This window comes from Silurus aristotelis (assembly GCF_946808225.1).
Source record: "Silurus aristotelis genome assembly, chromosome: 5".
Taxonomy (NCBI): domain Eukaryota; kingdom Metazoa; phylum Chordata; class Actinopteri; order Siluriformes; family Siluridae; genus Silurus; species Silurus aristotelis.
The window spans coordinates 449872-477081 of NC_139578.1; the positions used below are offsets into that span (position 1 = coordinate 449872).

At 42.8% G+C, this 27210-nt stretch overlaps 2 protein-coding genes and 1 long non-coding RNA gene across 12 annotated transcripts; all 3 read left to right on the plus strand.

Annotated features, from left to right (window-relative positions):
• Positions 1–710: 710 nt before the first annotated feature.
• On the plus strand, positions 711–9787 carry apol1 (apolipoprotein L, 1). Of its 10 annotated transcripts, none has more exons than XR_014533812.1 (14): positions 711–969; positions 1921–2001; positions 2085–2147; positions 3513–3587; positions 3823–3882; positions 4588–4647; positions 4942–5019; positions 5662–5727; positions 5807–5846; positions 5921–5972; positions 6044–6497; positions 6580–7428; positions 7516–7846; positions 8520–9787. XR_014533812.1 is itself a non-coding variant. In XM_083542468.1 (12 exons), the coding sequence occupies exons 1-12, from the start codon at positions 967–969 to the stop codon at positions 7123–7125; spliced, it is 1578 nt and encodes a 525-aa protein (XP_083398594.1). In that variant the 5' UTR covers positions 711–966; the 3' UTR covers positions 7126–7483. The 10 variants fall into 10 exon arrangements, 7 of the variants coding, with proteins under 7 accessions (XP_083398594.1, XP_083398595.1, XP_083398590.1 ...); XR_014533813.1 differs by lacking the exon at positions 711–969 and adding an exon at positions 989–1139; XR_014533814.1 differs by lacking the exon at positions 711–969 and having other exon boundaries at positions 1689–2001.
• LOC310726622 (uncharacterized protein) lies at positions 9619–18208 on the plus strand (the record flags this gene model as incomplete). Its single annotated transcript, XM_083542368.1, has 9 exons — positions 9619–9738; positions 14607–14699; positions 14882–15023; positions 16307–16398; positions 16496–16675; positions 16762–16869; positions 16950–17094; positions 17612–17719; positions 17802–18208. The coding sequence occupies 9 exons, from the start codon at positions 9619–9621 to the stop codon at positions 17843–17845; spliced, it is 1032 nt and encodes a 343-aa protein (XP_083398494.1). The 3' UTR covers positions 17846–18208.
• Positions 18209–22461: 4253 nt separating this feature from the next.
• Positions 22462–24240, plus strand: LOC310726706. The gene is made up of 2 exons (XR_014533815.1): positions 22462–23207; positions 23332–24240. It is a non-coding gene; the product is annotated as an uncharacterized lncRNA (long non-coding RNA).
• Positions 24241–27210: the final 2970 nt, after the last annotated feature.

The following is a 27210-nucleotide window of genomic DNA, read 5'->3' on the forward strand; positions in this document are numbered from 1 at the left end:
GGTCATCTGTCTAAAAACATGTCCACCAGTTTAGCAATCACAGATGCAGACAAAGTATTAGCAGAAGCGTTCGTGAAGGTGCACAGGGACTGATATTTCTGAAGAAATCAGTGTATGCAGATGATGGTGCCTGATGGAAGACAGGGAGAAATGTCAAATATGTTGTAAACTGTCGAAACTGGCCAAAGAAATTGGGGTTCTGGTTCTCAATATCAAAAACACAAACAATCTGTTTCTCAAAAAGAAGAAAAAACAAAAAAAATGTGTTTACGAACTAAAATAAGTAAAATTAATACGATTTCTAGGATTATGGATGGACATCAAATTGAGTTTTAACACCCACGTGCAAAAATATTGAAAAGATATTAATATTAGGGTGAGTATGAGTACAGCAGAAATAATTGGGTATGAGATGAAGAAGAGATGAAAGAAGAGTAAAGAGCTGTTTAATCAGTACAAATACAGAATTATTAAATATTACACACACACACACACACACACACACACACACACACACACACACACACACACACACACAGAGTTTTGAAGAATATGATTTTAATCTTTTGTTGTTGGTTGTGCATGTGTATAAAAAAAAAAAAGTGAACGGAATAAAAAATTAAATTAAATAATATCAAATAAAATTTGGATGGAGAACTAGAGAGATAGATAGAGAGATACTAAGTGAGTGTGAGAGAAAGAGAGAGAGAGAGAGAGAGAGAGAGAGAGAGAGAGAGCGCTATGGAATGATTTGTGGCCTCTTTGGCCTTCCACATCACAGCCGCGGTGTTTAGGACATGAACAGACGGATCTTCTCGGTGTTTATTTCTGGTTGTAAAGAGCAAGTGGAAGCTGTTGGAAGTGAACACCTTCAGGGCAAACACCAGGAGTCGGAATCTGGACTATATCTGGTCTCCTCACCTTCCTCCTGAAGTTGGGGTGATAAGGAGGAGCTCGCGCTCCAGCATGGTGAGTCGCTCATTTCTATTCTGTAGGGAACTTCTCACTGTCAGTGTGGAGAAACGGTTTCAGGACTAAGAGACGAGAGGAACACCGAGAGGAACACCGAGAGGAACACCGAGAGGAACACCGAGAGGAACACCGAGAGGAACACCGAGTTATCTACAGTCTATTCAGCTGTGTGGAATCAGAGATAGGCTGAAATGAATTCGGTTTTGTTGACATCTGGTGTAGAAATGATCTGAATGCTATCAGTAGTTACAGTCTATAATATTGGTTTGAAAAAAACGAAACTTTGTTTATTACAAATATAATGCTGTGGCTCCGCCCACAACCGTCCTTTCAATGACATTGACGTCATGGGCGTGGTCAAGAGGGGTGTCGGCGCTGTTTCGGGGGCGTGGTCAACAACAATAACGGTCCTTTCAGGAGCTAAATGTCCTGATTTTATTTTGCACACACACGCACACGCGCACACGCGCACGCACACACGCACACACGCACGCACACACGCACACACACACACACACACACACACACTCTCTTTTAACCCTCACCTGCTCAGGTGTAAGTGGCTCTGGATGAGGGGCGTCTCCCAAATGCTATAAATGTAGAGATAAATAAATGTACATGGGGATTTATGTTTAAAAGAAGCATATAGCAATTAATCTTCTGCTCAGTCTGATGATTATAATCATAATTCATTATTCTGCTTTATATTTATTTATTATTTAATGGAGAGTCACACAGCCGCAGTGAGAAAATCTCTGTAAGAAGTAACAAAAACTATTGTCCAACATGTTTCTCCTTTCAAATTATTTCTACATGTGGACAAGAAAAGTCCATTATTATTATTATTATTATTATTATTATTATTATTACTTTTCCTCTTCTTTCCTTTCTCTAAATAACATTCACGTGTCCCCCTCTGTGTTGTGGTGTGTGTGTGTGTGTTTTAAGCTTGCTGTAAGCTCTGACCTCAGAGAGATGAAAGCCGGAGCAGATGAAGCTCCTGCTGTTCCTCCCAGACCCAGTGAGGAGGTACAGTAGTGTGTGTTCCAGTAAAACTATGAAACACGGAGACGCTGATGTTTGTGATGTTCATCAGCTTTTCTGTTCATCAGGAGCTCAGAAACACCATCATGCACTGCCCGCGAGGCGACCCGACCCACACGGATCATCACCAGGTAGAGCAGGGATTTATCTCGTACTCTTCATCTCTCCATTTGAGTCTGGGCCTCACAGCTGTGGTTTTTGGAACATCTTCTATATTATATCCAAATTAGTTATAATGTGCTGTTGTTTGAAAAATGGTGACAAATCTTATAAACGTAGGGTCTCCTGATGCTCTCAAATCTTTCCCACGCTCACAGAATGTAGGAGAAACATCTGTCCAGCAGCAGAGCAGCAAAAACACACTCGGAACGTTTCACTGTTCAGAAGCAGAAGTAACGAGTGGAAGTGAAAGTGAGAGAATTCAGTTTAAAACCGACCGAAAGCAGCGGTGAAGCGAAGTGTAACGTCGTGGATGTTTGGAGATGTTTTTCATTCTATTTCTCATTTGAACGTTTTCTTTCCAGTTCATCAAATTCATCATGTGCTTTTTATGAAAATCACCGTATTCACCATAGAAGTTTCCCCACACGCAAAACTCCTCCATGGAGCTCAGTGAGGTCATTAGATAATGTGTGTACAATCGCTGTGGATGGAACTGGAACTGGATGTTACTATGGTTACACGTGTTTATAAACAGCGTATTCATTTAGATTTAACTCTCAAACCAAACTACCTGCGTGTTCAACTCTCTGTACTCACACCTGATCTCCGTCCAACCAATCACAATCCACTATTCACACCTGATCTCCGTCCAACCAATCACAATCCACTATTCACACCTGATCTCCGTCCAACCAATCACAATCCACTATTCACACCTGATCTCCGTCCAACCAATCACAATCCACTATTCACACCTGATCTCCGTCCAACCAATCACAATCCACTATTCACACTTGATCTGCGTCCATCCAATCACAGTCCACTATTCACACCTGAACTCCTTCCAGCCAATCACAGTCCACTATTCACACCTGAACTCCTTCCAGCCAATCACAGTCCACTATTCACACCTGAACTCCTTCCAGCCAATCACAATCCACGATTCACACCTGAACTCCTTCCAGCCAATCACAATCCACTATTCACACCTGAACTCCTTCCAGACAGATCAGGAGCGCTCTCTGCCTCCATCTAGTGATCCTTAGGTAGTATAGCACCCAGAGATAGGTGCATAGTGCAGAATGAATCCTCGAGATCCACCACAGTGAAGATGAACATAAAAAGGTGATTTAGTGTCAGATGTTTCACTGTGTGCGCAGTAAGGAAAGTTTGTCCAGTGGACCTTCTGTATTACAGTTCAGGTCATGTTCCTCTCCTGCTTGAGGAATGTTCTTGTAGAGGATTGTGTGCCTGAAGGTGGAGAAAAGCAACATCATCACGATTCTTCTGGGAGGTGATGGGAGCATTATTTATGTGTGTGTGTGTTGTGATAGGACTCCAGTGAGGATGCCATAAAGAAGGAGGATGAGGAGCAGGAAGAGAAGATGAAGAGTAAAGAGGAAGACCAGGTAATGACCACAGTAATGACTCTTATTTCTTTCTATTCATAAAGTGATGAACAGATTGATAGATGAATCTACACTGATCTGAAATACTGATGCAGTGATGAAATGATCTCTGTGTGTGTGTGTGTGTGTGTGTGTGTGTGGGTTTGTGTGTGTGTGTGTGTGTATATACAGTTTTACATCTTCATCATGTAACACAATATTAGTCACAATTGTTATTTTTACACACACTCAACAGGTAGTGAGCGCCGAGTGTGTGAGCCAAGATGGTGCTGTGGTCCAGAAAGAGAAAGCACTGGTAACATCATCACCATTACCACCATCATCACTATTACCACCATCATCATCGCCATCAGCACCATCATTATCATCGCCATCAGCACCACCATCATCATCATCATCATCGCCATCAGTACCACTATCATCATAATCACTATTACCATCATCACCATCATCATTATCACCATCATCACCATCACCACCATCATCATCATCACTATTACCACCATCATTATCAGCATCGTCATCACCACCACCATCACTATTACCACCATCATCATCATCATCAACATCATCATCATCGCCATCAGTACCACTATCATCATAATCACTATTACCATCATCATCATCATCATCATCATCACTATCATCACCACCATCATCGTCCTCATCACCACCACCGTCATCATCATCATCATCACTATTACCACCACCATCACCACCATCATCGTCCACATCATCACCACCATCATCATCATCATCATTATCATCATCACTTTTACCACCACCATCATCATCATCATCATCACCACCATCATCGTCCTCATCATCACCACCATCATCATCTTCACCAACATCACCACCATCATCATCATCATCATAATCACCATTACCACCATCACCACCATCATCATTATCATCATCATCTCATCATCATTATTACCACCATCACCACCATCATCATCATCGCCCTCATCATGAAATAATGTTTTTCCCCTTAAAGACAAAGAAAAAGAAGGTAAAGAAGAAGAAGAACCCCTTCATGCCCAACATCACAGCAATGGTAGGAGCTTCAGCTGGTCTTTGTTCATATTAAAGCAACACTACATGCCCAAAAGTTTGTGGACACCTAACCATACAATCCCTATGTCCTTTTTAAACATTCCATTCCATGTGCTGTTATAAGAACCTCCAGATCTCCTGAGACGATGTTCTACTTGATTTTGCAGAGATTCATTCAGCTACATGTGTGTTAGTAAAGTCAGGTGGTGATGTAGGTGATGTAGGTGAGAAGGTCTGTTGTGCAGTCAGCGCTCACATTCATCCCAATGGTGTTGAAGTTATTTCTTTATTTCAGAGTAAACTAATTGAGAAGAGGAGTGGAGAATGTGGAGAAGGTGGAGAAGGTGGAGAACATGGCACAGCCGTACTCGAGGTAATCAGAAAGGGAAAAGTTTACTACCTTCACACACGAGAGGAGAGAATTTACTTCACTGCCGAATTGATCCTGGATTCTTCTCCATGTCCAATCTAAACGTTTCAGTAACAGAATCTGACTTCTGTGTACTTCTTTGTTTCCTCATGTTTTCTTCATATTCTGCGTCTCACCGTGTACTGTCTCATCTTTCACTCCAAGACTGAGCTCGTCTTACTAACATATACATGAGAATCAAACATGGTGAAACAAGGCACCAAGAACGAGACGTCCCTCCAGAAACCACGTTACAGGCTTATAAAACTATTTTACATTCTTAAAAGAAGCTTCCAGAAGAAAATCAGACCCATGGTGAAGCATGGTGGTGGTGGTGGAGCTTTTGTCAGGTTAGAGGGGATTATTGATATCTCCAAATATCAGTTTGTTTGAGTATAAACTCTGCACGACTCCAGGACACATCTGGAGATGAAGATGTTATTGGTGAGGAGACACTGAGCTCTGTGTTCTCCTGAACAGCTGCTTGGCACCAGGTCACTGCACGGCTTTGTTTTCTCAATAAAATGAGTTTTTCCACATCAGATCTGACATGATTTATTTATAATTTATTAATTTATATATCTAAATATTTTTGTTTCCTTAAAGAAGAAAACCCTGGTGGAGCAGCTGAACGAGTTTCATCTGGCTCGAGTTCATTGCCAGGACGAGGAGGTATCTAGAGATGTAGGAATATGTGTGTAATGTGTAGGATTCTGTGAATGTAGATGTAATGGTGTGTGTTGTGCTGCAGGACCTGGACAGCCTGATGGAGTGGTGGAGCTCGGTTAAACGTGAGTGTGTTCGCAGCATATGTACGCATTGTAGCCAAGAGAGTGAGATAACATCTGCTCCTCGTGTCCTTCAGAGTGGGAGCCGATGTCCAAAGATGAAGATATGACCGAGAAAGAAGAGGCAAAGTAAGTTTAGTATTTTATAGCGCTACTTGGAGACACGTCTGTAAGTCCTGCAGTGGTTTTCTTCTCCTCAGGGCGTTTGCGCTAACAGCCGAGAAGGTGCAGCGAGGCATTCGGGTGTTTCATCAGCTGTTTTCCGAGAGAGCAGAGACTCTCTGGCAGCACATCATCGACCTGAACCTCATCGCCGACGGTCTGGATCGCTTCAACAAGAGGAGCAAAGTGGTCCAGATCACGGGCGGCTCCACCAGTGCCGTCGGGGGCGTGGCCACTATAGCGGGCCTCGCCCTAGCACCTGTAACCATGGGAACGTCCCTGATCGTCACGGCGGTGGGCCTGGGCGTGGCCGCGGCAGGCGGTTTAGCATCGGCCTCGGCCGGGATCTCCAACAGCATTCACGGCACGTTGGACCGCAGGAAGGTCGAGCGCATCGTGAAAGACTTCCAGAGCAAGATGGCCGACATCGACAAATGCACGAGATTCATCAAACTTGGTGTCGAGAACCTGCGAGAGTTCCACGGCCCCAAGGTGAGTACCAGACGTCTGCGTGAGTTAGAAATGTATTGGCACCCCTATCCTTTTAACTACGTGAACTTTGACTAATCCCAAGGTGAAAAAGCTAAAGGTGTACGATGGCGACCTCTGTGGGACCAGTAATATCTATGAGGACGGCGTCATGGCGGGGAAAGCGGTTCTCATCAGCGCCAATGAAATCACCAGGTTCACCGAGGCCACCATGGTAACGGGTAGGACGGCAGCCAGAGCGGTGCAGGTTGCTGCCATGGCGACGGGAATCCTCACAGGCCTCTTTGTTGCCATGGACCTTTATTTTGTGGCGAAGGATTCTCACGAACTCAGGAAGGGAGCCAAGTCGGAATTAGCCAGAAAGATCCGTGAGGTGGTGGAGCAGCTGCACGAAGGACTGGTGGAGCTCAATATCATCCGAGAGGAGCTGAAGTGTTCACAAAACTCCTCCTGCTCCGTCACCTCCATCTCTAACCCCATGCCCTCCATTTCTACCTCCGCCTCGACTCACCACACCTCCACAACCTCCTGTTCCTTTAACTCTGGCATCTCAACCTCCTCTAACACCTTAACCTCCACCTCCATTTTATCTTCTCTTTCACAGAAAGCTGAAGCACACACAGAACCTTAAGCTTTCAAACAAACCATATGTTCTCTTCTTCAAATCTCCAAATGATACAACTTCCGTTCCTCTATGTCCTTATCCATATCCTTCTCTGTGACCTTCTCCACCTTCTCCTTCATCTCTAACTTCTCCACCTCCACTTTCACCTCCACCTTGTACATGTTCATCTCCACCTTCTCATCCACCTCCTGCATCTTCACCACTGGTAACAGAAAGATAAACAAACCTAGTTCATGCCTGCCTTGCACACTTTAACTCCACCTCCTCCATTACTGGTGTGATCTCCACCCTCTGAAGCTCCTCAACACAGCTTCCTCTTTTTCCACCTTGCTTTCTCTAGTGCCAAGATCTTCTACACCATTGGTCCCCATAGACCGGCACCGGTCTGTGGATCAGTTGGTACCGGGGGGCCGCACAGAAAGAATAAATAACTTACATTATTTCTGTTTTATTTATGATCTGATTCTGAACGATGTTTTATTTTGGAAAATGGCTGGATTTTCTCCTCCACATGTGTCTATGACTCACTCTTGATGCAGGTCATGATGCCTCGCTCACATGTCTTACCTCCATCCACTACCTTCTTAAAGGAGCTCCGGTCACATGTCTTCCCTCCATCCACTACCTTCTTAAAGGAGCTCCGGTCACATGACTTACCTCCATCCACTACCTTCTTAAAGGAGCTCCGGTCACATGACTTACCTCCATCCACTACCTTCTTAAAGGAGCTCCGGTCACACGTCTTACCTCCATCCACTACCTTCTTAAAGGAGCTCCGGTCACATGTCTTCCCTCCATCCACTACCTTCTTAAAGGAGCTCCGGTCACATGACTTACCTCCATCCACTACCTTCTTAAAGGAGCTCCGGTCACATGTCTTCCCTCCATCCACTACCTTCTTAAAGGAGCTCCGGTCACATGACTGACCTCCATCCACTACCTTCTTAAAGGAGCTCCGGTCACATGACTTACCTCCATCCACTACCTTCTTAAAGGAGCTCCGGTCACATGTCTTCCCTCCATCCACTACCTTCTTAAAGGAGCTCCGGTCACATGACTGACCTCCATCCACTACCTTCTTAAAGGAGCTCCGGTCACATGACTTACCTCCATCCACTACCTTCTTAAAGGAGCTCCGGTCACATGTCTTCCCTCCATCCACTACCTTCTTAAAGGAGCTCCGGTCACATGACTGACCTCCATCCACTACCTTCTTAAAGGAGCTCCGGTCACATGACTTACCTCCATCCACTACCTTCTTAAAGGAGCTCCGGTCACATGTCTTACCTCCATCCACTACCTTCTTAAAGGAGCTCCGGTCACACGACTGACCTCCATCCACTACCTTCTTAAAGGAGCTCCGGTCACACGTCTTACCTCCATCCACTACCTTCTTAAAGGAGCTCCGGTCACATGACTTACCTCCATCCACTACCTTCTTAAAGGAGCTCCGGCTAACACATAACACATTACCACTAAATTCAAACCCTCAAGAGAGAAAACTGATCAAACAACAACACGTGGATTCACGATTATTATTAGATTTAGAAAATACCAGTTTCTATGCTCGTATTATTTTATTTAGTTGTATTCTTCTGCACATTTTCCGCCACCACAATCATTTAGAACTCCACTTGCTTGCTGATGTTCCAACATCTTCAAATCCTCCACCAAGAAGTGACACCCACCAAGTTTCTCTTTTTGTGCAGCAGATAATTCAATTTCTACTCGCATTTCACATGTCGGTAGATCATCAACACGTGCCTCAATGCATTCGAGAAACCTGGAGGAATCTGACCTCACGACTCGCCATGTTCATCAACACATCGAAACATCTCTTCATCTTCAGTTAAAAGATTCAAATGTATTTATTAGTGTGAAGTTTGTGGTTTCTGAACTTTTGCAGGAAGTTGGAATGAGTTGTGTAGGTGTGAAACAGGGTCTTGTTCTTTTAGACCTTGGGAATGAACTAACACTTCTTTTATGGAGAGACAGAACGACATCATCAGATAAACCACCAACCTTCACTCTCTGAACGTATGCTGGAGTTTCTTCAGCCAGAGTGAAAACAATATTCGGCTGGAATGAACGTGTTCGTGCCTGAACCCGACCTGTGGATTCATCCAGCACTGAAAATGTTCATGTACACACACAAATGACTTCATGTCTGTCATACAGCGCCCCCTGGTGTTCAATACATACATTACTGAAGGAGTAATAACAGCAACAATAACAATAATAACATTAATAACAGCAACAACAAGAAGAAAAACAATAAAAATAACATTAATAACAGCAACAACAATAACAATAACAAGAAAACAACAGCAATAATAATAAAAAGAACAACAATAACAACACAACAAAAGTTAACAATAACAACAACAAAAACAACAGCAATAATAATTAATAAAAATATTTTTATTTGATTTCTGTTTATTTGTAATTTGACTTCATGTTTGGACGTATTTTCCACCGTGTCGTCTCAAACTGCTAAATATGAAGCACAGGAAAGAGCCGACAGCATCTGCAGAATCTGCCTGGTCCGTCCCGACGTCCTGCCTCTGGATGAAGTTCTCTTCAATCAGAGACTCTGTGAACAACCTCAAGATCCATGAAGTAACTGAGTGACTTCAGAACTTTGAGGATGGATCTGGACTGAAATGAATATCAGCAGTTTGCATGTAATAACCTGTGATAGTGACTGGACTTCATGTCATCTTCCTTACCACAGTCACCAGTGGGATAAACGTACAGTCATAAGGAATAAATGTATACATTATTTCATGTCTGTAAAGCTGCTTTGAGACAGTGTTCTTTATTAAAATCACTCAACAATAAAAGTGAATTGAAGTGAAGGATGTTTGCGTTATTTGAACATTGTTTAGAGCAGAGTCTCAGAATTCCATGTTTCCATGTCACTATGTTTCTGACTGTCAGACTGTACATCTGTTCTGATCCAAAACGATACGTGACGTGTTCTGATTCATAGATATTGAGTTTTTATCTGGAATTTTCATGACCTTGGTATGTGTGTGCGTGCGTGTGTGTGTGTGTGTGTGTGTGTGTTTGTGTGTTTGTGTGTTTGTGTGTTGGTCTGCACATTTACCGTGGTTCATGTACTTTCTCTTTGATTTCATAATCAGATTCTGTTAACAGGAAGTCCGAGTTTTTTTTTGAAGAGCATGATTCAGACAGATGTGATGAATGTCGGCTTCATGGAATGTATTTAATAGAGATAATGAAGAGATAGATCGAGTTTGTCAGAAACGCATTCCTACACTAACAGGAAACGTGAGTTCCATCATGCAAATATTCCCCACTGTACAAAGTAAATGTGTGATGGAACACTGAGAGAAGAGACACAACACACTGCTCATAGAAACCATTAATGATTGTGTACACAGAGTGTGTACTCAGGATGCGTGTGTTTATTTGCTGAAGGTGGAGGTGAAGTGAACTGGTGATTGGTGGAGCTCAGGGGGGCAGTAGTAAATGGGGATTTGGAGAAGTCCAGTGGCTCCTTGAATGTTTACTCGTCTTCTTTGTGGTCTGTCGTTTCTGGCAGATAAGCAGAGGAACCTGAGGAGATACACCCTTCTCACCTGGCTTCCCCTGGAGCATTATTATGATCTTCAGGATGTTCTCTGTCTCGATGTAGCCATTCTCTCTCTCTCTCTCTCTCTCTCTCTCTCTCTCTCTCTCTCTCTCTCTCTCTCTCTCTCTCTCTCTCTATCTCTCTCTGTTGAAGTCCAGAAAAATTGTGCTAAATCATGGAATCTAATCTTCTTTCTCGATCACATTACCCCCTTCCTGACTTTATCGCATCTCTTTTTTTTTATAATGGAATGATGCAGGTGTAATGCACGATGGACGAGATATCTGCAGATCTCAAAGACTATGTAGGTCAGCACCACGTCAGTGGGTATTTGTGCTCATGTAAGTTGTTCTGCAAGGCGTCCAGTCTCTCTTTCTGGAGTTTAAGAATGATTTCAGTATCTCCTTCTTCTCATCTCAGTAGCATTTAATAGGCCACCTGAGAAATCTGTCAATTAAACACAAGTACACAAAAAAAACCCACTTTAAAGGCATAAGATAAAAAAACGAATGCGAATGTTTTATAAATGGAGTTTTTTGAAACACTTCAGGTGTAAAGTCCTGATTTGTGTGCGGTTATAATAGAAAGTGAAAAACCCAACACAGATGAAGCTTCAGTCATCTAAGTGATTTCTCATCACTCTTTAGTTTCTGCTGCTGTTACTGGTTTCTCTCTAAACCTCTGATTTCTCTCTGTTTGCATTATTACTTAAAGAACCTGTGATGTTTATTATATAATCATTAAAGCTCCGATCTCCAATCAACCAACAGACACACTGTAAATAAAAGCTCACTGCTGGATCACCAGAGATCCGTCTGTGTGGATCATGTTTTCAGCTTTCAAACACCACTGTGACCCTTAAGTGTGTGATCTTCAGTATCCGGGGCAGAGGCGGTACACACTTTTCTGTAATTTGACTTTTACTGAAGGATGTTTTGTTTAACGGTTTGTACTGAACTACACTTTAAATCACATCTTTTACTGAGTGTATAAAATCATTCAAAACAAAAAGAATCCGAGGGGTTTATTTTATTGCACTTTAATGTGTGAAGGTGTTTCTTCAGTAAAAACAGCAGGTTGGACATTTATATCTCCTCGTCCTTCTCAAACTACGCTAGACGGCGTGGCCATCATTTATTGCGTAGTTTTGCTTTTGAAAGAAAATCGAGGGAGTAAACAACAATGTTCATGTATTTAATTTACAGCAAAAAACCCCAAGAGACACTGCATTCACCTGCCTCAGGTGTTTATATCCTTTACATGTTATGTAAAATAAGGGTTTCATTTCAGGTGTGTAAAAACCACCTCAGATATCCTGCTGATAGACATGTGGCCTGTGTTTATTTCTGGAAATCCTCCTAATCTTTCTTGTGTAGAGCATAAAAAAATGGAGAACACAATCAGTTCATCTACACTGAGACTCATTTGAGTTATTTGGATGTTTTACTCATTTTTTATTTTTAAGGTATAAAAATCATAGAAACTGTTGTTTTTTAAAACAACACGATGTGGAACATTTGTGACATTCTCTGGATGCTTTTTGAAAGATTTTTCGTGATCTGAATTGTTTCATTCTCAGGTATGTAGGTGTGTTTTCTGCCTCATGCTACAAAATCGAGAGCAACATCTTTCACCGTTGCTTCAATAAGCTCTAAATGGTGCTTGGGGAACAAGACAAATTTGCAGGACATTTCTGGATGCAGAAGCATAAACTTTTCTCTTCACTTCAACGTGGAGACCCGAAACCTGTTCCAGCATGACAATGCTCATGTGCTTTGTGAATCTCCTCTAAATCAAGTGGAACATCTTCCCAGAAGAGTGGAGCTCATTATAACAGGACATTTGGACTAGATGTGGAATGTGAGATGTTCAAAAATACATTACCACTATAACGGTTATATGATGGTGTATGAACAGGAACCAAAGTCATGATCCCGATTCTCAACACACTTTTTTTTTCAGACAGAAATCTGATATATATCAATATAATATCGCGATTACTGAACAGAATAAACATCAGAATCACCAGTTCTTTCAAAGTTCTTCCAAATGAATGTAATATTAGAAAATCAAGCAAAAAAATATATTGATGTCGTTGCCAGTGATGGACAGAAATGAAGTAAGCGGTGTGTTTGCGCGGTTTGACGTGTTATTGGATCAGAATGATGAGGGAAGTTCTGGGATGGAACTCAACTGAGAAGACAGGAGTCATTTAGGGCCAATTTAGTATCACCATTACCTTCACTTGTATTAGAGAGTAGGAAGAAACCTGGAGAACCCTCAGGACACCACATGGACAAATACTGTAGGAATTGTTGGTCTCTTGAGAACGGATTGGTTGACTGGTCTTTCACATTCGGGTGAAATTGAATGGACATGTAGCACTATTCTAATGTAATCACTCCCACCTGATCGAATCCCACAATATTCAAATTATAATTCACACACACACACACACACACACACACACACACACACACACACACACACACACACACACACACACACACACACATTATGTTGTTACACCTAATTGTCTGGAATGTGGAAGAATATGTATTTCCTCTTCTCGTGTACGGTAAATTTACTATAGGCAACAATTCCCTCAACTGCCTCCTGTTTTCTGTTATTATTTATAGCATTCTTATTGAAACTCTAACAATCCAGAACTTCCCTCTGTTTAAAAACTAAAGAAATGTTCCTCACAACTGTTTTGGCTGCACTGACAGAGCAGAAGATCAACGCAAAGCTAAATGTTGTTCAGAGATCACGAACCCTCAATATATTCAACTCAAACTATCACCACCTGATCTCCATCAACACACGATCAGCATATAGCTCTCCAGTGTGAACCCTGAGCAGTGAGATGGCTCAGGATTGAACTTCAAGATGGATAACAAACCTGAAGATGTGAAGAAGAAGAGCATTCTGTACACAAGCCGTGTATTTGAGTAAAAAGGAAGAGATTTGATTTTGAAATGTAGTGAAGTTACAGTAGAAATCAGATAGATGAAGAACAGTAACACATTCCAGTTCCTTCATTACTGTCCATCACTGGTAATGACACCACAAGAAGAAAAGAAAATTCTAAACAAAACAACAAAACAACAAAACAACAAAATGACAAAAAGTCTGTGTTCAAAAGTTATTGTCCATTGAGAAGAAAATGGACAATAACTTTTGAACACAGACTTTTTGTCATTTTGTTGTTTTGTTGTTTTGTTATTGTGTATCAGGAAAATTCTGGGCTCAAGAAACAAAAAAAGGCTTTTTTTTTCTTTTTAATGTGGATTTTTTTTGGAACCATTTGTCCATTCGGTGTGAACGTCATGTCTCCACTTTGTCTCCACTATGTCTCCACTTTGTCTCCACTATGATTTGGAGTATTGGCAGCAAACTCTGTGGTGTTCTGATGGTAAATGAGCAGTCATGATGTACAAAAATGTAGAATTTGTATAATATCATCTTTCGATTGGGGAGTCGTAATTAAACAGCATCCAGTTTGTTGGTTATTTTGGGTATCTTTACAAACACAGTAGATTATTGTTACACAACTGCCCTCACCCCATGTCCTAAAGGTGCTTAAAAGTTTCGGCACAGCACCACTTTGCGGTGGTCTTTGATGCTAAATGTTGTATTAATTTGAACTGGCAGCATGATAACAGGTATAAAAGTGAAGCATTATTTCTATGTTAGATGTTTCTTTGTTTCTATGTTAAAAAGGGTTTTATTCCTTTCTTTCTTTTCTCTACTGGGTTTATTAAATCTCAGACATTTTCTGCTGAAGTAATGAATGAATGTATGAAGTAATTAAATGAAGTAATTATGAACCTGGAGAATTTATGGAATTTGCTTTCTTGCTCAGATCATCACTTCCTTGTTTTTTTAGGGACCTGTGGTGTTCATCTGTGGCAACAATAACAGCAATTTCTTCTTCGAAACAGCTAACCAGTCCGGGCTAGTGCTGACTCCTAATGTTGTGGTATGACTCCAATATATATATATATAGTTGTCGGAGTGACACAAACATTTTTAGAACAATTCCATAAGAGGCTCCACACACTTTCATCCATGTTCATATATTTTTTCAATGTTTAATCAAATACTGATAGAGATCTCGAACTCTAAAAGAATCCCTGTCTCTCCATCTGTCCCTTTTCATAGACCACAAATGTAACTAGTGTTCAGGGTTCAATCACAGGAAACCTTATCCAGTGTACCTTCAACATCACCTTCAATTCCACCCTCCTATCTGCTGCAGGTCAACTTCCTTACAATGTCTCCATCTTCAATGGAACCACAAACGGTGGGTGTTTACCTGCTTCCTAGTGATTCTTATAAATTAGGTATCACGCAGGCACTTAGATGGAAGCGTTTTTAACATGCTATTACAAGAACTTTTGTTGCATAGCCTCAGGCCCTGGTCCGGAAGATTTCTGCTGTAGTTTGTATTGGTGCATAAAGTTGCATAAAGTTGCTGTGGAGATATAGCATCACTTCCCCATTACGACGACCCATTTGGAGTGTCTGAAATTCTTTCTAATCTGTTGATTTTTTGTCCAGGTCAGTCTAATGATAGTGTGGCAGTTTGTGATATACTGGTGGACAGAAACTACATTAGAAATCCAGATTCTGATGTGTTTTAACTTTAGCATTTAGGCAAATCGAGTAAAAAAGAACTGTAAATTAACCCACATTTTCCAAATGATATGAGGGGAAAAGATAAAAGTTGTTACAGTTATTGACCAAAAGGTGGCGCAGTCATGAAACGTTTTGGGTTCATTCAGGGTGTGGTCCTGAAGATTCTTATCAAGTCATTACATTTTGTTATGATGAGTAGATGCTTTGCTCAGACACACCCTCACATTCTGGGTTTGTTTTTTTTGCATTTGTCATCAAGTTACAGAAGAACTGTTTGGAAAATGAACATTTCTTTCATAACTTTTTCTTCAAAACTGTCTTAAGATGTGAGTCAAATCTGGTGAAGATTTGACATAATTAAAAAGTGAGCCAATAATAGCAGTTACATTTAAGTGTTCTTCTCATGCTATTGTGCTACCAGGAGGTGGCGCTGGTGGGGAATTTGTTGCTTAGCTTCTGGCCATTAGCTTGAAGATACCTACCAAGTTTCATTGTTGAGATACAGCCTGACTTCCTGTTTAGCAGCTTTGTTTTATAGAATCATTGGCCCACTATGGACAAAATGTTTGGAATATTCAAAATAATCAGACTTTTATGAAGATGTGACCAAAATTCTAATCTAAATCTGGATGCACAGTTCAAATGTGTTCATGGATGCGTTTTCAAATCAGCCCAAATTTTGACCTGACGGTGGCGCTAGTGTGTTGTGTTGGCGGCACTTGGCCAACTTTAAACAACTTTAAAGAATTATCGATTAGAACCAATGTGCCAAAGTTCACAACTTTTTAACTTTTTAACAACTTTTAGAAACAGTTCTACAGATTGCCATGGACACCAAAGCCAGAAGAATAAAAAAGGAAAAGGCAGAAGAACAATAGGGTCAAAAACAGGGTATAAGAAGCTTTTTATTGCACCACAAATGACATGTTTTCTGTCCCATTCCTACAGGAACCACTCTGGGAAATGCAACTACAGTGTTTCAAACCTCCAAATTCCTGAACCTGGCAAATGCCACGAGCAACGTTCCAGCAGCAGCGACGGTAATGGAGTTCATAAGCATCACTGATGTCTTCTGAATAAACTGTTCGACGTGCTGTGTCTTACCGTTGTTTTTGTTTTCTTTCCATGAATCTTCAGTTGAACATCAGTCGTACCGGCTGTGGCGTCAGTAAGCTGTGCATCGCGACTGGACCGAATTGCGACCCTTCAGTGAGCTCCAGCTGCTTTTTCACCTCCATTCAAGCCACCAGCCAGAACTTCTTGTTTGAGCTGAGCGGCACGACGGTTGGATTTGTGGCACTGGGACTCACTCAGCAGGTAAAGAAGAAACAATGCTCAAATTCTCGATTTAAAACGTAAGAAATCTGAGTGGCTGAATGTGCAGGTCTCTTTTTTTCTCCCAGGGATCCAATATTGTGTTTGTCTGCGCTAACAACAACAGTTTTAACAACAACGAGTACTTCTTTCTTCCGACTACAAAAGTGGGCAAACGTTTGGTACCTGTGAATGTGGTAAGACACAACACTCGCTCTTGTACACAAAATCAGCACTGAAAGACGTGAATGCACACACGAGTTTGTTTCTTCCTCAGGACACTGTTTACAGCAACCAAGGCGTAGTGTCAGAAAACACGAGTCTCATCCAGTGCATCTTCAACACCAGCTCCAGTTTCTCCAACATCAACATCAAAGCCGACTCTGTCTTCACTGTCATCCTCATGAACGGAACCACCACGGGTGAGCTTTAACAGTTCCACCTTCTTTATTCCACAACCTCATAATTAAACTCCTTCTCATTTACACACACTTTATGGCCCGATTTGTTTTGTGGACACCTGACCATAAGTTTAGTATGTGCTACTTACACATCATGTTCCACATGTAGTCCACATTTCCTGTTATGATGAGCTCCACTCTTCTGGGAAGATGTTTCACAAAATTTTGTGGAGATTCATTCAGACACAATTGTGTTATTAAAGTCAGGAAGTGATGGAGGTGTTTAAAAGTGTAGAGCAGGAGATCTTCCACTCCAACCCATGTAAAGAAGATCTTCATGGTGCTGGCTTTGTGCACTGGGGCATTGTGATGCTGGAACAGGTTTGGGTTTTTAAGTTCAAGGGAACAGAAAACTTCATACTCCTGCATCCAAAGACTAAAGTCCTGTACCTGTGTGTCTCCAGCTCTGTGGGAAGATCTTGGAGAAGAATGGACAGAATGAATTAGGAGTTTATAATAATTGACTCTAATTCCACAGGAAGCACTCTGGGAGACCCAGACACACAACTGGAGATTAAAGTAGACATCTCCAACGCCACCGCCCTGAACAACAGCAACCGCCACGTCATCAGCCTCTGGACCAGCGGTAAACACACTTTACACACGTTTACACTGATGTCGTGTTTTTATTGTAGAAATGCTCAAGTGTAAATCTTTCTGCATTTCAGTATTAGTGGTGCTGATCAGCGCGCTGACTCTCCGCTTCATCTAGAAACCTCCTGATGTCATATGAAGATGTGAAATGATAATTGTGTGTGCGTGTGTGTGTGTGTGTGTGTGTGTGTGTGTGTGTGTGTGTGTGTGTGTGTGTGTGTGTGTGTGTGTGCGCACATATATGAAGCCATGGTTAATGAATTGGCGGAACATGACATCATGCCTGTTTTTATTTTTGATCAAAGCTCTGATTTTCATACGTTCTGATTGGTTAAAAGTAAGTTGCAGGTTTTCTTCACTTGAAATGATTTAGATATGATTATAAAACTGTACACGATTCTCCATACTGCCTTCATGTAAAGTTGAAATCAGAGGACATGCAGTAATGATAATGTGTTAATTAAAAGTCTACTTTCCACAATTCCCCTCCGTCTGTTTGTGTTTCACTGTTTCTCATGAATCTGTTTCTTTTAAAGACTGCAGGCTTCTGCGTGATCATGGCTTTTAGTTTCTTCTCCTCATGGTGGCAGATGAAAGTTTTCCAGAACACGTGTGTGTGTGTGTGTGTGTGTGTGTGTGTGTGTGTGTGTGTGTGTGTGTGTGTGTGTTTCTGTGTTTTCCATGTGAAACTGACCTTGTGCACACTGTAGTCTGTAAGTAGTTTTCTTTTAGTAAATACGCCTTCATTTTCTACTCAGTGCAGGTTTAGAGGTTAGGGATTAGAGTTAGGACTAGAGTTAGGGTTAGGGTTAGAGTTAGGGGTTAGGGGTTAGGGGTAAGGTGCAGGTTTAGGGTTAGGGTTAGAGTTAGGGGTTAGGGGTAAGGTGCAGGTTTAGGGTAAGGGTTAGAGTTAGGGGTTAGGGGTAAGGTGCAGGTTTAGAGGTTAGGGGTTAGAGTTAGGGGTTAGGGGTAAGGTGCAGGTTTAGGGTTAGGGTTAGGGTTAGAGTTAGGGGTTAGGGGTAAGGTGCAGGTTTAGGGTTAGGGTTAGAGTTAGGGGTTAGGGGTAAGGTGCAGGTTTAGAGGTTAGGGGTTAGAGTTAGGGGTTAGGGGTAAGGTGCAGGTTTAGGGTTAGGGTTAGAGTTAGGGGTTAGGGGTAAGGTGCAGGTTTAGGGTTAGGGTTAGGGTTAGGGGTTAGGGGTAAGGTGCAGGTTTAGGGTTAGGGTTAGGGTTAGGGTTAGAGTTAGGGGTTAGGGGTAAGGTGCAGGTTTAGGGTTAGGGTTAGAGTTAGGGGTTAGGGGTAAGGTGCAGGTTTAGGGTTAGGGTTAGGGTTAGGGGTTAGGGGTAAGGTGCAGGTTTAGGGTTAGGGTTAGAGTTAGGGGTTAGGGGTAAGGTGCAGGTTTAGGGTTAGGGTTAGAGTTAGGGGTTAGGGGTAAGGTGCAGGTTTAGGGTTAGGGTTAGGGTTAGGGTTAGGGGTAAGGTGCAGGTTTAGGGTTAGAGTTAGGGGTTAGGGGTAAGGTGCAGGTTTAGGGTTAGGGTTAGGGTTAGAGTTAGGGGTTAGGGGTAAGGTGCAGGTTTAGGGTTAGGGTTAGAGTTAGGGGTTAGGGGTAAGGTGCAGGTTTAGGGTTAGGGTTAGGGTTAGGGTTAGGGGTAAGGTGCAGGTTTAGGGTTAGAGTTAGGGGTTAGGGGTAAGGTGCAGGTTTAGGGTTAGGGTTAGGGTTAGAGTTAGGGGTTAGGGGTAAGGTGCAGGTTTAGGGTTAGGGTTAGAGTTAGGGGTTAGGGGTAAGGTGCACGTTTAGGGTTAGGGTTAGGGGTTAGGGGTAAGGTGCAGGTTTAGGGTTAGGGTTAGAGTTAGGGGTTAGGGGTAAGGTGCAGGTTTAGGGTTAGGGTTAGAGTTAGGGGTTAGGGGTAAGGTGCAGGTTTAGAGGTTAGGGGTTAGAGTTAGGGGTTAGGGGTAAGGTGCAGGTTAAGGGTTAGGGTTAGGGTTAGGGGTAAGGTGCAGGTTTAGGGTTAGGGTTAGAGTTAGGGGTTAGGGGTAAGGTGCAGGTTTAGAGGTTAGGGGTTAGAGTTAGGGGTTAGGGGTAAGGTGCAGGTTTAGGGTTAGGGTTAGAGTTAGGGGTTAGGGGTAAGGTGCAGGTTTAGAGGTTAGGGGTTAGAGTTAGGGGTTAGGGGTAAGGTGCAGGTTTAGGGTTAGGGTTAGAGTTAGGGGTTAGGGGTAAGGTGCAGGTTTAGGGTTAGGGTTAGGGTTAGGGTTAGGGGTAAGGTGCAGGTTTAGGGTTAGGGTTAGGGGTTAGGGGTAAGGTGCAGGTTTAGGGTTAGGGTTAGGGTTAGAGTTAGGGGTAAGGTGCAGGTTTAGGGTTAGGGTTAGGGTTAGGGGTTAGGGGTAAGGTGCAGGTTTAGGGTTAGGGTTAGGGTTAGGGGTTAGGGGTAAGGTGCAGGTTTAGGGTTAGAGTTAGGGGTTAGGGGTAAGGTGCAGGTTTAGGGTTAGGGTTAGAGTTAGGGGTTAGGGGTAAGGTGCAGGTTTAGGGTTAGGGTTAGAGTTAGGTGTTAGGGGTAAGGTGCAGGTTTAGGGTTAGGGTTAGAGTTAGGGGTTAGGGGTAAGGTGCAGGTTTAGGGTTAGGGTTAGAGTTAGGGGTTAGGGGTAAGGTGCAGGTTTAGGGTTAGGGGTTAGAGTTAGGGGTTAGGGGTAAGGTGCAGGTTTAGAGGTTAGGGGTAAGAGTTAGGGGTTAGGGGTAAGGTGCAGGTTTAGGGTTAGGGTTAGAGTTAGGGGTTAGGGGTAAGGTGCAGGTTTAGGGTTAGGGTTAGGGTTAGGGGTTAGGTGCAGGTTTAGAGGTTAGGGGTTAGAGTTAGGGGTAAGGTGCAGGTTTAGGGTTAGGGTTAGAGTTAGGGGTTAGGGGTAAGGTGCAGGTTTAGGGTTAGAGTTAGAGTTAGGGGTTAGGGGTAAGGTGCAGGTTTAGAGGTTAGGGGTTAGAGTTGGGGGTTAGGGGTAAGGTGCAGGTTTAGGGTTAGGGTTAGAGTTAGGGGTTAGGGGTAAGGTGCAGGTTTAGGGTTAGAGTTAGGGTTAGGGGTAAGGTGCAGGTTTAGAGGTTAGGGGTTAGGGTTTTCAGGGTTTTGTGGGATGCATGGAACTGACACTTTAGCATTTGTTTTTGCAGAGGTTTATTTGTTTAAGCTTTACACCTGAAGATTAGGATCAGTGGTTATAATCTTATTTCTAGCCATAAAGATCTCACTGATCTTGTTTTGATAAAAAATAATATTGAGCAGATTGTGTAAGATTATTATGATTGTTTTAAGACTTTTTTTTTATTAGCTATTAAAGCCTGAAGTTGGTTATTTTACTTGCAAAATGAGCTTCATTACCACCAGAGACATTTAAAGTTCATTAGAATAAATCGACAGCTTGGAGTAAGTGTTTTAATGCATATTTTATGATTTTCTTTTTTTAAGCCTAGAAATGTTTTTTTATTTTGAGAAATCTTACCAAGTGTAATGATCTCACTGCACTGCAGATCATTCCACCTGTTTCTAGTCTGGTTCTTCATAAAGCATACATTTATTTCTTATATTTAGATGGTTATTTTGTTGCAGCGCAGGTTAACTGATAGATTTGTAGGCAAGACTTATTGTAAGGGATCCAGTGCTGGGATCAGAAACTGGTTAGGGGTTAGTGTTGGGGTTTAGGTTTAGGGATTAGTGTTAGGGTTTAGGGTTAGGGGTTAGTGTTGGGGTTTAGGGTTAGGGATTAGTGTTGAGGTTTAGGGTTAGGGATTAGTGTTGGGGTTTAGGGTTAGGGATTAGTGTTGGGGTTTAGGGTTAGGGATTAGTGTTAGTGTTTAGGGATTAGTGTTGGGGTTTAGGTTTAGGGATTAGTGTTAGGGTTTAGGGTTAGGGGTTAGTGTTGGGGTTTAGGGTTAGGGGTTAGTGTTGGGGTTTAGGGTTAGGGATTAGTGTTGGGGTTTAGGGTTAGGGATTAGTGTTGGGGTTTAGGGTTAGGGATTAGTGTTGGGGTTTAGGGTTAGTGTTGGGGTTTAGGGTTAGGGATTAGTGTTGGGGTTTAGGGTTAGGGATTAGTGTTGGGGTTTAGGGTTAGGGATTAGTGTTAGTGTTTAGGGATTAGTGTTGGGGTTTAGGGTTAGGGGTAAGTGTTGGGGTTTAGGGTTAGGGATTAGTGTTGGGGTTTAGGGTTAGGGATTAGTGTTGGGGTTTAGGGTTAGGGATTAGTGTTGGGGTTTAGGGTTAGGGATTAGTGTTGAGGGTTAGGGATTAAGGTTAGGTTTAGAGGTTAAGGGATTGTGGTTAACTGAAGCGCTCTAAAGGAAAATGTTTGTAATTTCTGACTGTTTCACCCTTTTGTTTGCACGATGCTATTTTTCTGAATAGGCAGGACTTATTTCTTGATTGGCAGGTTGTCAAACTTGTTCTTATTCATAAGAACATCAGATGTTAAGAGTCACGTAAAGGCAAATATTTGAGATGTTAGTTGGAACTTTATGTCCCTGTATCTATTGAAAAAATCTGTCTGTCTGGAATCGACGTCATCATGTGTTTCTCTTATTGTGACTTTTCTGTAATGTTTGTGTGCTTAATAAGAGGATTTTCCCCACAAACTGCACTATTACGTAGAGCTGACATGCACCGCACCACATCCCTGCGCCTCAGGTGTTTCCTTCGTGTTGATGAGGGTGTTTTTGTAAGAGATAATCATTGGCCGTTGGTATTTTAATTTGTAAAACTCTGCCTTTGTTCACAGAAGTTGCCATTGTTACTTACAGGAAAAAAAGTTATTGAGGAATTCATGTGTCGTTCATCTGATGATTGATTCTGGCCTGGAACGAAGAAAGAAAAATGTGGTTGCAGCAGGAAGACATTCCGAACACTGGAATGTGAGTTTCTACAAAACAAAAACTCATCACTCGTATCATCAGTCACTGAGTTTTCAGTTCGCAAATATTCTGATTCACAAACCCGAAAGAGCTGTGATTTTTGCAAAGAGAGGTTTTTTTCCCTCTCAGTTTCAGAGGGATCATCCACCATAATTTACCTCAAACAAACAGCCACATTAGATGTTTTCCTGTGAAGTAGAGTTTTTGAGTTGTGTATAATTACACATTAGAATCACTTCATCATGTACAAACACTTTATTCACAAGCTTCACTTTATTAGGGGCACCTGAACATTCCCACAGTTATCTAATTAACCAATCAGATACAGACCATAAACTTTTAAACCCAACATCACGATGGGGAAAGGTGTGATCTCACACACGCCTCACACCTCACACACACCAGTCTCTCTGAACTGAGTTTATTTAGACTGGTGTGAAAAACAATAATCATGGTGTGACTGATAGTTCTGTGGTTTGGAAATGCCCTGTTATTTATATAAGTCATAAAAGAAAGCACCAGACCTGTTTGAGCTGCCAGGAAAAATAATCACCTTTTACAAATGTATTCATCAGAAAAGCATCTCCAACCCATGAGGTGGATGAGAAAAGCATCTCCAACCCATGAGGTGGATGAGAAAAGCATCTCCAACCCATGAGGTGGATGAGAAAAGCATCTCCAACCCATGAGGTGGATGAGAAAAGCATCTCCAACCCATGAGGTGGATGAGCTACAGGAGCAGCAAACCACACCAGGAGTTACTATCAACTTCCTGGTCGCTCAGATCAGTCTTCTCATTCTTCTCTGCTCCCTTTCATTAGCAAGGCGTTTCATCCTGAAGACTTTCCGCACACACAGGCTCTTTTCCGAGATGTTTTTCTGTTCACTATGATTGTAAAGACTACAGGCTTCACTCGCTCGCATGCTCGAATGCTTTTTGTTTGGTGTTTGTTTTGGTCTGTTGTGTGTGACGTTCTCAGGAGTTTCTAAAATACCATTCAGACTATCCTGTCTGGTACCAACGTCCACGATGATGTAAAGGTTTCTAATCAAGTGTGAGTGTTTTATAAAGGCCAAAATGACTTGGTACATGTAATGGATCCGTTTACGTCGCGCCCGAGAGCCGTGACATCTCGCAAAACAAGATTTTAATTTACACTGAATGTGTTTATAAAAACAAATGGTTGAGCTGTTCAGTGTTGCTAATGCTAATCTCCTCTCGCCACCTGCTCCATGTGGGTGTTTTGGGCAGAATGCTCTTTTATCTATAGTGTGTGTGTGTGTGTGTGTGTGTGTGTGTTTGTGTTTGGGGGGGGGGGTTGCTTTGGGGTTTCAGGTCATTTAAACTTTTTAACTTGAGTCTTGAGATCCTGTGACTGCTGGTTATTTTTATTTAACTTCCTTGTACTTCACTGTCATATGACTGCGTTTCGGATTCGCTGACATGCCGTTCTCATGTGTTCATGCGACTTCATATATGGGACAGGAGGAATGGGCTCGTGATTGTTATCATGATTAAAAAAATGTGGTTCTTGCAGGAAGACATTCCATAATAACCTGCAGTGTGGGTTTCACCACAGTCCATCACCTGAACACCACATTTATAAATGAACACCGCCACTGCTGAGTGTTCATGTCTTCATTGTTTATTCGGCCCCACAAAAGCTCAATTTTTATATTTTTACCGAAATATTCAGGAGGAAGGGAACATGAGGGCCAACGCTTTACATAAGGAGAAGATTCCGATCTGATTCTTTTTTGATTTCAGATAAACTTTGTGTCTATTACGGTTTTTCAGTGGTGTAGAAGCACCTAAGCAAAATAATACAATATAAAACAGAGAAATGGTAACTTGTGAAGGATTACAGCTGCCATGAACACTTTTCCATCCATCAGTGAGCAGTTAATAACCTCAGCGAGATGAAGATGGATTCCTTTATACTCTCACGATATTCTCATAGCATCAGGGTGTGTTTCCTCACCACAGTCACCACTCGCACACTTATTAGTGATAAACAGATAAGTTGCTTTAAAGTTTTGTACATTGTTGAATCACTATACAATAAAATCAAACTGATTTAACGTTGAATTTATATTGTCCAAAGGATTAAAGCACATCGTCTGCTTTGTTTGCTGATAATATTTGATCAAATAAACCATTTAATAAAATTTAGCAAAAAAGGTTCGGGGCTAAACAGGGAATTTCCAACCTTACACCTTTTTTATCCAGGGTTACAAAAATCCAACATTTTGGATCATTTTAAGGAAAAAGGATGGATCATTTTAAGACACAATCAAAACAGACATCATATTAAAATGAATATTAAACCAGTAGAAGAAAATGTTCTGATGACAGGAGTAATGAAGGTGTTTTTAGGTCGTTAGTAGGAAAGTTCTTTTTGGATTGGATTTCTTCTGTGTCTGAAAACACATCCCATGTTAGAGACCAATTCAGGGAAATGTCTAAAGCACAATGAAGATCTACAAGCTCAGCCATGTGGATTAGAAGATTAAGAGGGTTTTTTTTACACCATCACAGAAAAGACAGAGGGAAATGTTCTTCTGAGGGTCATGTGAGTGTCAGATACCAAACCTGTAATGAAAAGGAAGAAATTGGGAAACTGTTCTTGAATTTAAATATGAATTGAGTTTTAACATTTGATTTGCTGGCTGGAACATAAAGAAACTTAAACCAGTATAAAAAGAATCACAGTGATTAAAACACAAGGTTAAAACCAGAGTCACCCTCATTAAAAGTCTGGACTGATATATTACACTGTTATCTAATGGAAAAACTACTACAGCCATCTACCAGCTACAGCCATCTCCCCTGACACAGTCAGACAGTGTGTTTTAGGTCTGGTCAGATGTGTGTGTGTGTGTGTGTGTGTGTGGGGGGGGGGGGGGGGTAGTTTCAGGCTAGAGGTAAGATGCATTTCTTCAGTTCTGTGGACTGATTGCGTAGTTCCTTTATCTCTTTTGTGCACGTACTGAAGTTTTGCGACACGACAGGCACACGCTTCACCTGTTTGCTGATTGCTGTCATTTCAGTGTGTTTAGTCATTTTCCTAGACAGTTCATTCATTCATTCATTTTCTCCCGCTTATCTGTAATTCAGGTCGCGGGGGCAGCAGTCTAAGCAGGCCCCCACCTTCGACTGCTGCCCAATCCTCACAGCACCGTCCCTTACGGTCCCTCCTGCAGATGGTGAGCCCACAGGAAGGCGGCCCCATGTCATTCCGACGTCACGGACCTTGATAGGAGCATAGAGGGTTAAGGGCCTTGCTCAAGGGCCCAAGAGTGGAAGCTTGGCGATACCGGGGTTTGAACCCCAGACCTTCCGATCAGCAACCCAGCGCCTCAACCGCTGGAGCCACCACTCCCCCAGTTTCTAGACAGTGTCCCAGTGAAGTTCAGCTGGATTTTTACCTTTGCTTTCACCTCATTGTCCGTCTGAAAGATGATGTTTCTCCCAAGATCTACATTTTTAATAGATTGGAGCAGTCCCTAAACAGTGCTACACAGAGCTACACAGAGCTACACAGGGCTATGCAGAGCTACATAGAGCTATGCAGGGCTACACAGAGCTACACAGAGCTACACAGGGCTGCGCAGAGCTATACAGGGCTACGCAGAGCTACGCAGAGCTATGCAGGGCTGCACAGAGCTACACAGAGCTATGCAGGGCTACACAGAGCTACACAGGGCTACACAGGGCTGCGCAGAGCTACGCAGAGCTATACAGGGCTACGCAGGGCTACACGGAGCTACGCGGGGCTACGCGGAGCTACGCGGGGCTACGCGGGGCTACGCAGAGCTACGCGGGGCTACGCAGGGCTACGCGGGGCTACGCAGGGCTACGCAGGGCTACGCGGAGCTACACAGGGCTGCGCAGAGCTACACGGAGCTACACGGGGCTACACGGAGCTACACGGGGCTACACAGAGCTACACAGGGCTACGCAGGGCTACACTGGGCTACGCAGAGCTACGCAGGGCTACGCAGAGCTACGCAGAGCTACACAGGGCTACCCAGAGCTACGCAGAGCTACGCAGAGCTACGCAGAGCTACCCAGGGCTACACAGGGCTACGCAGGGCTACGCAGAGCTACGCAGGGCTACGCAGAGCGACGCAGGGCTACGCAGAGCTACGCAGAGCAATGCAGGGCTACGCGGAGCTACGCGGAGCTACACGGGGCTACACGGAGCTACACAGAGCTACACAGGGCTACACAGGGCTACACAGGGCTACACAGAGCTACACAGAGCTACACAGGGCTACACAGGGCTACACTGGGCTACACAGAGCTACACAGGGCTACACAGGGCTACACTGGGCTACGCAGAGCTACGCAGGGCTATGCAGAGCTACACAGAGCTACACAGAGCTATGCAGAGCTACACAGAGCTACACAGAGCTACACAGAGCTACACAGAGCTATGCAGAGCTACACAGAGCTCTTGAACTGTTTTTGTTGTTTACATTAGCCCCCACACCCTCTAGCAGCCACTGCACTCTGTAACTGTTCATTGTGATGTTTGGTTTCATGGTGGCTTCTTAGTGGTCCTGTTTTGATGCTGAGTTTGGAGGAAAGTGCTTG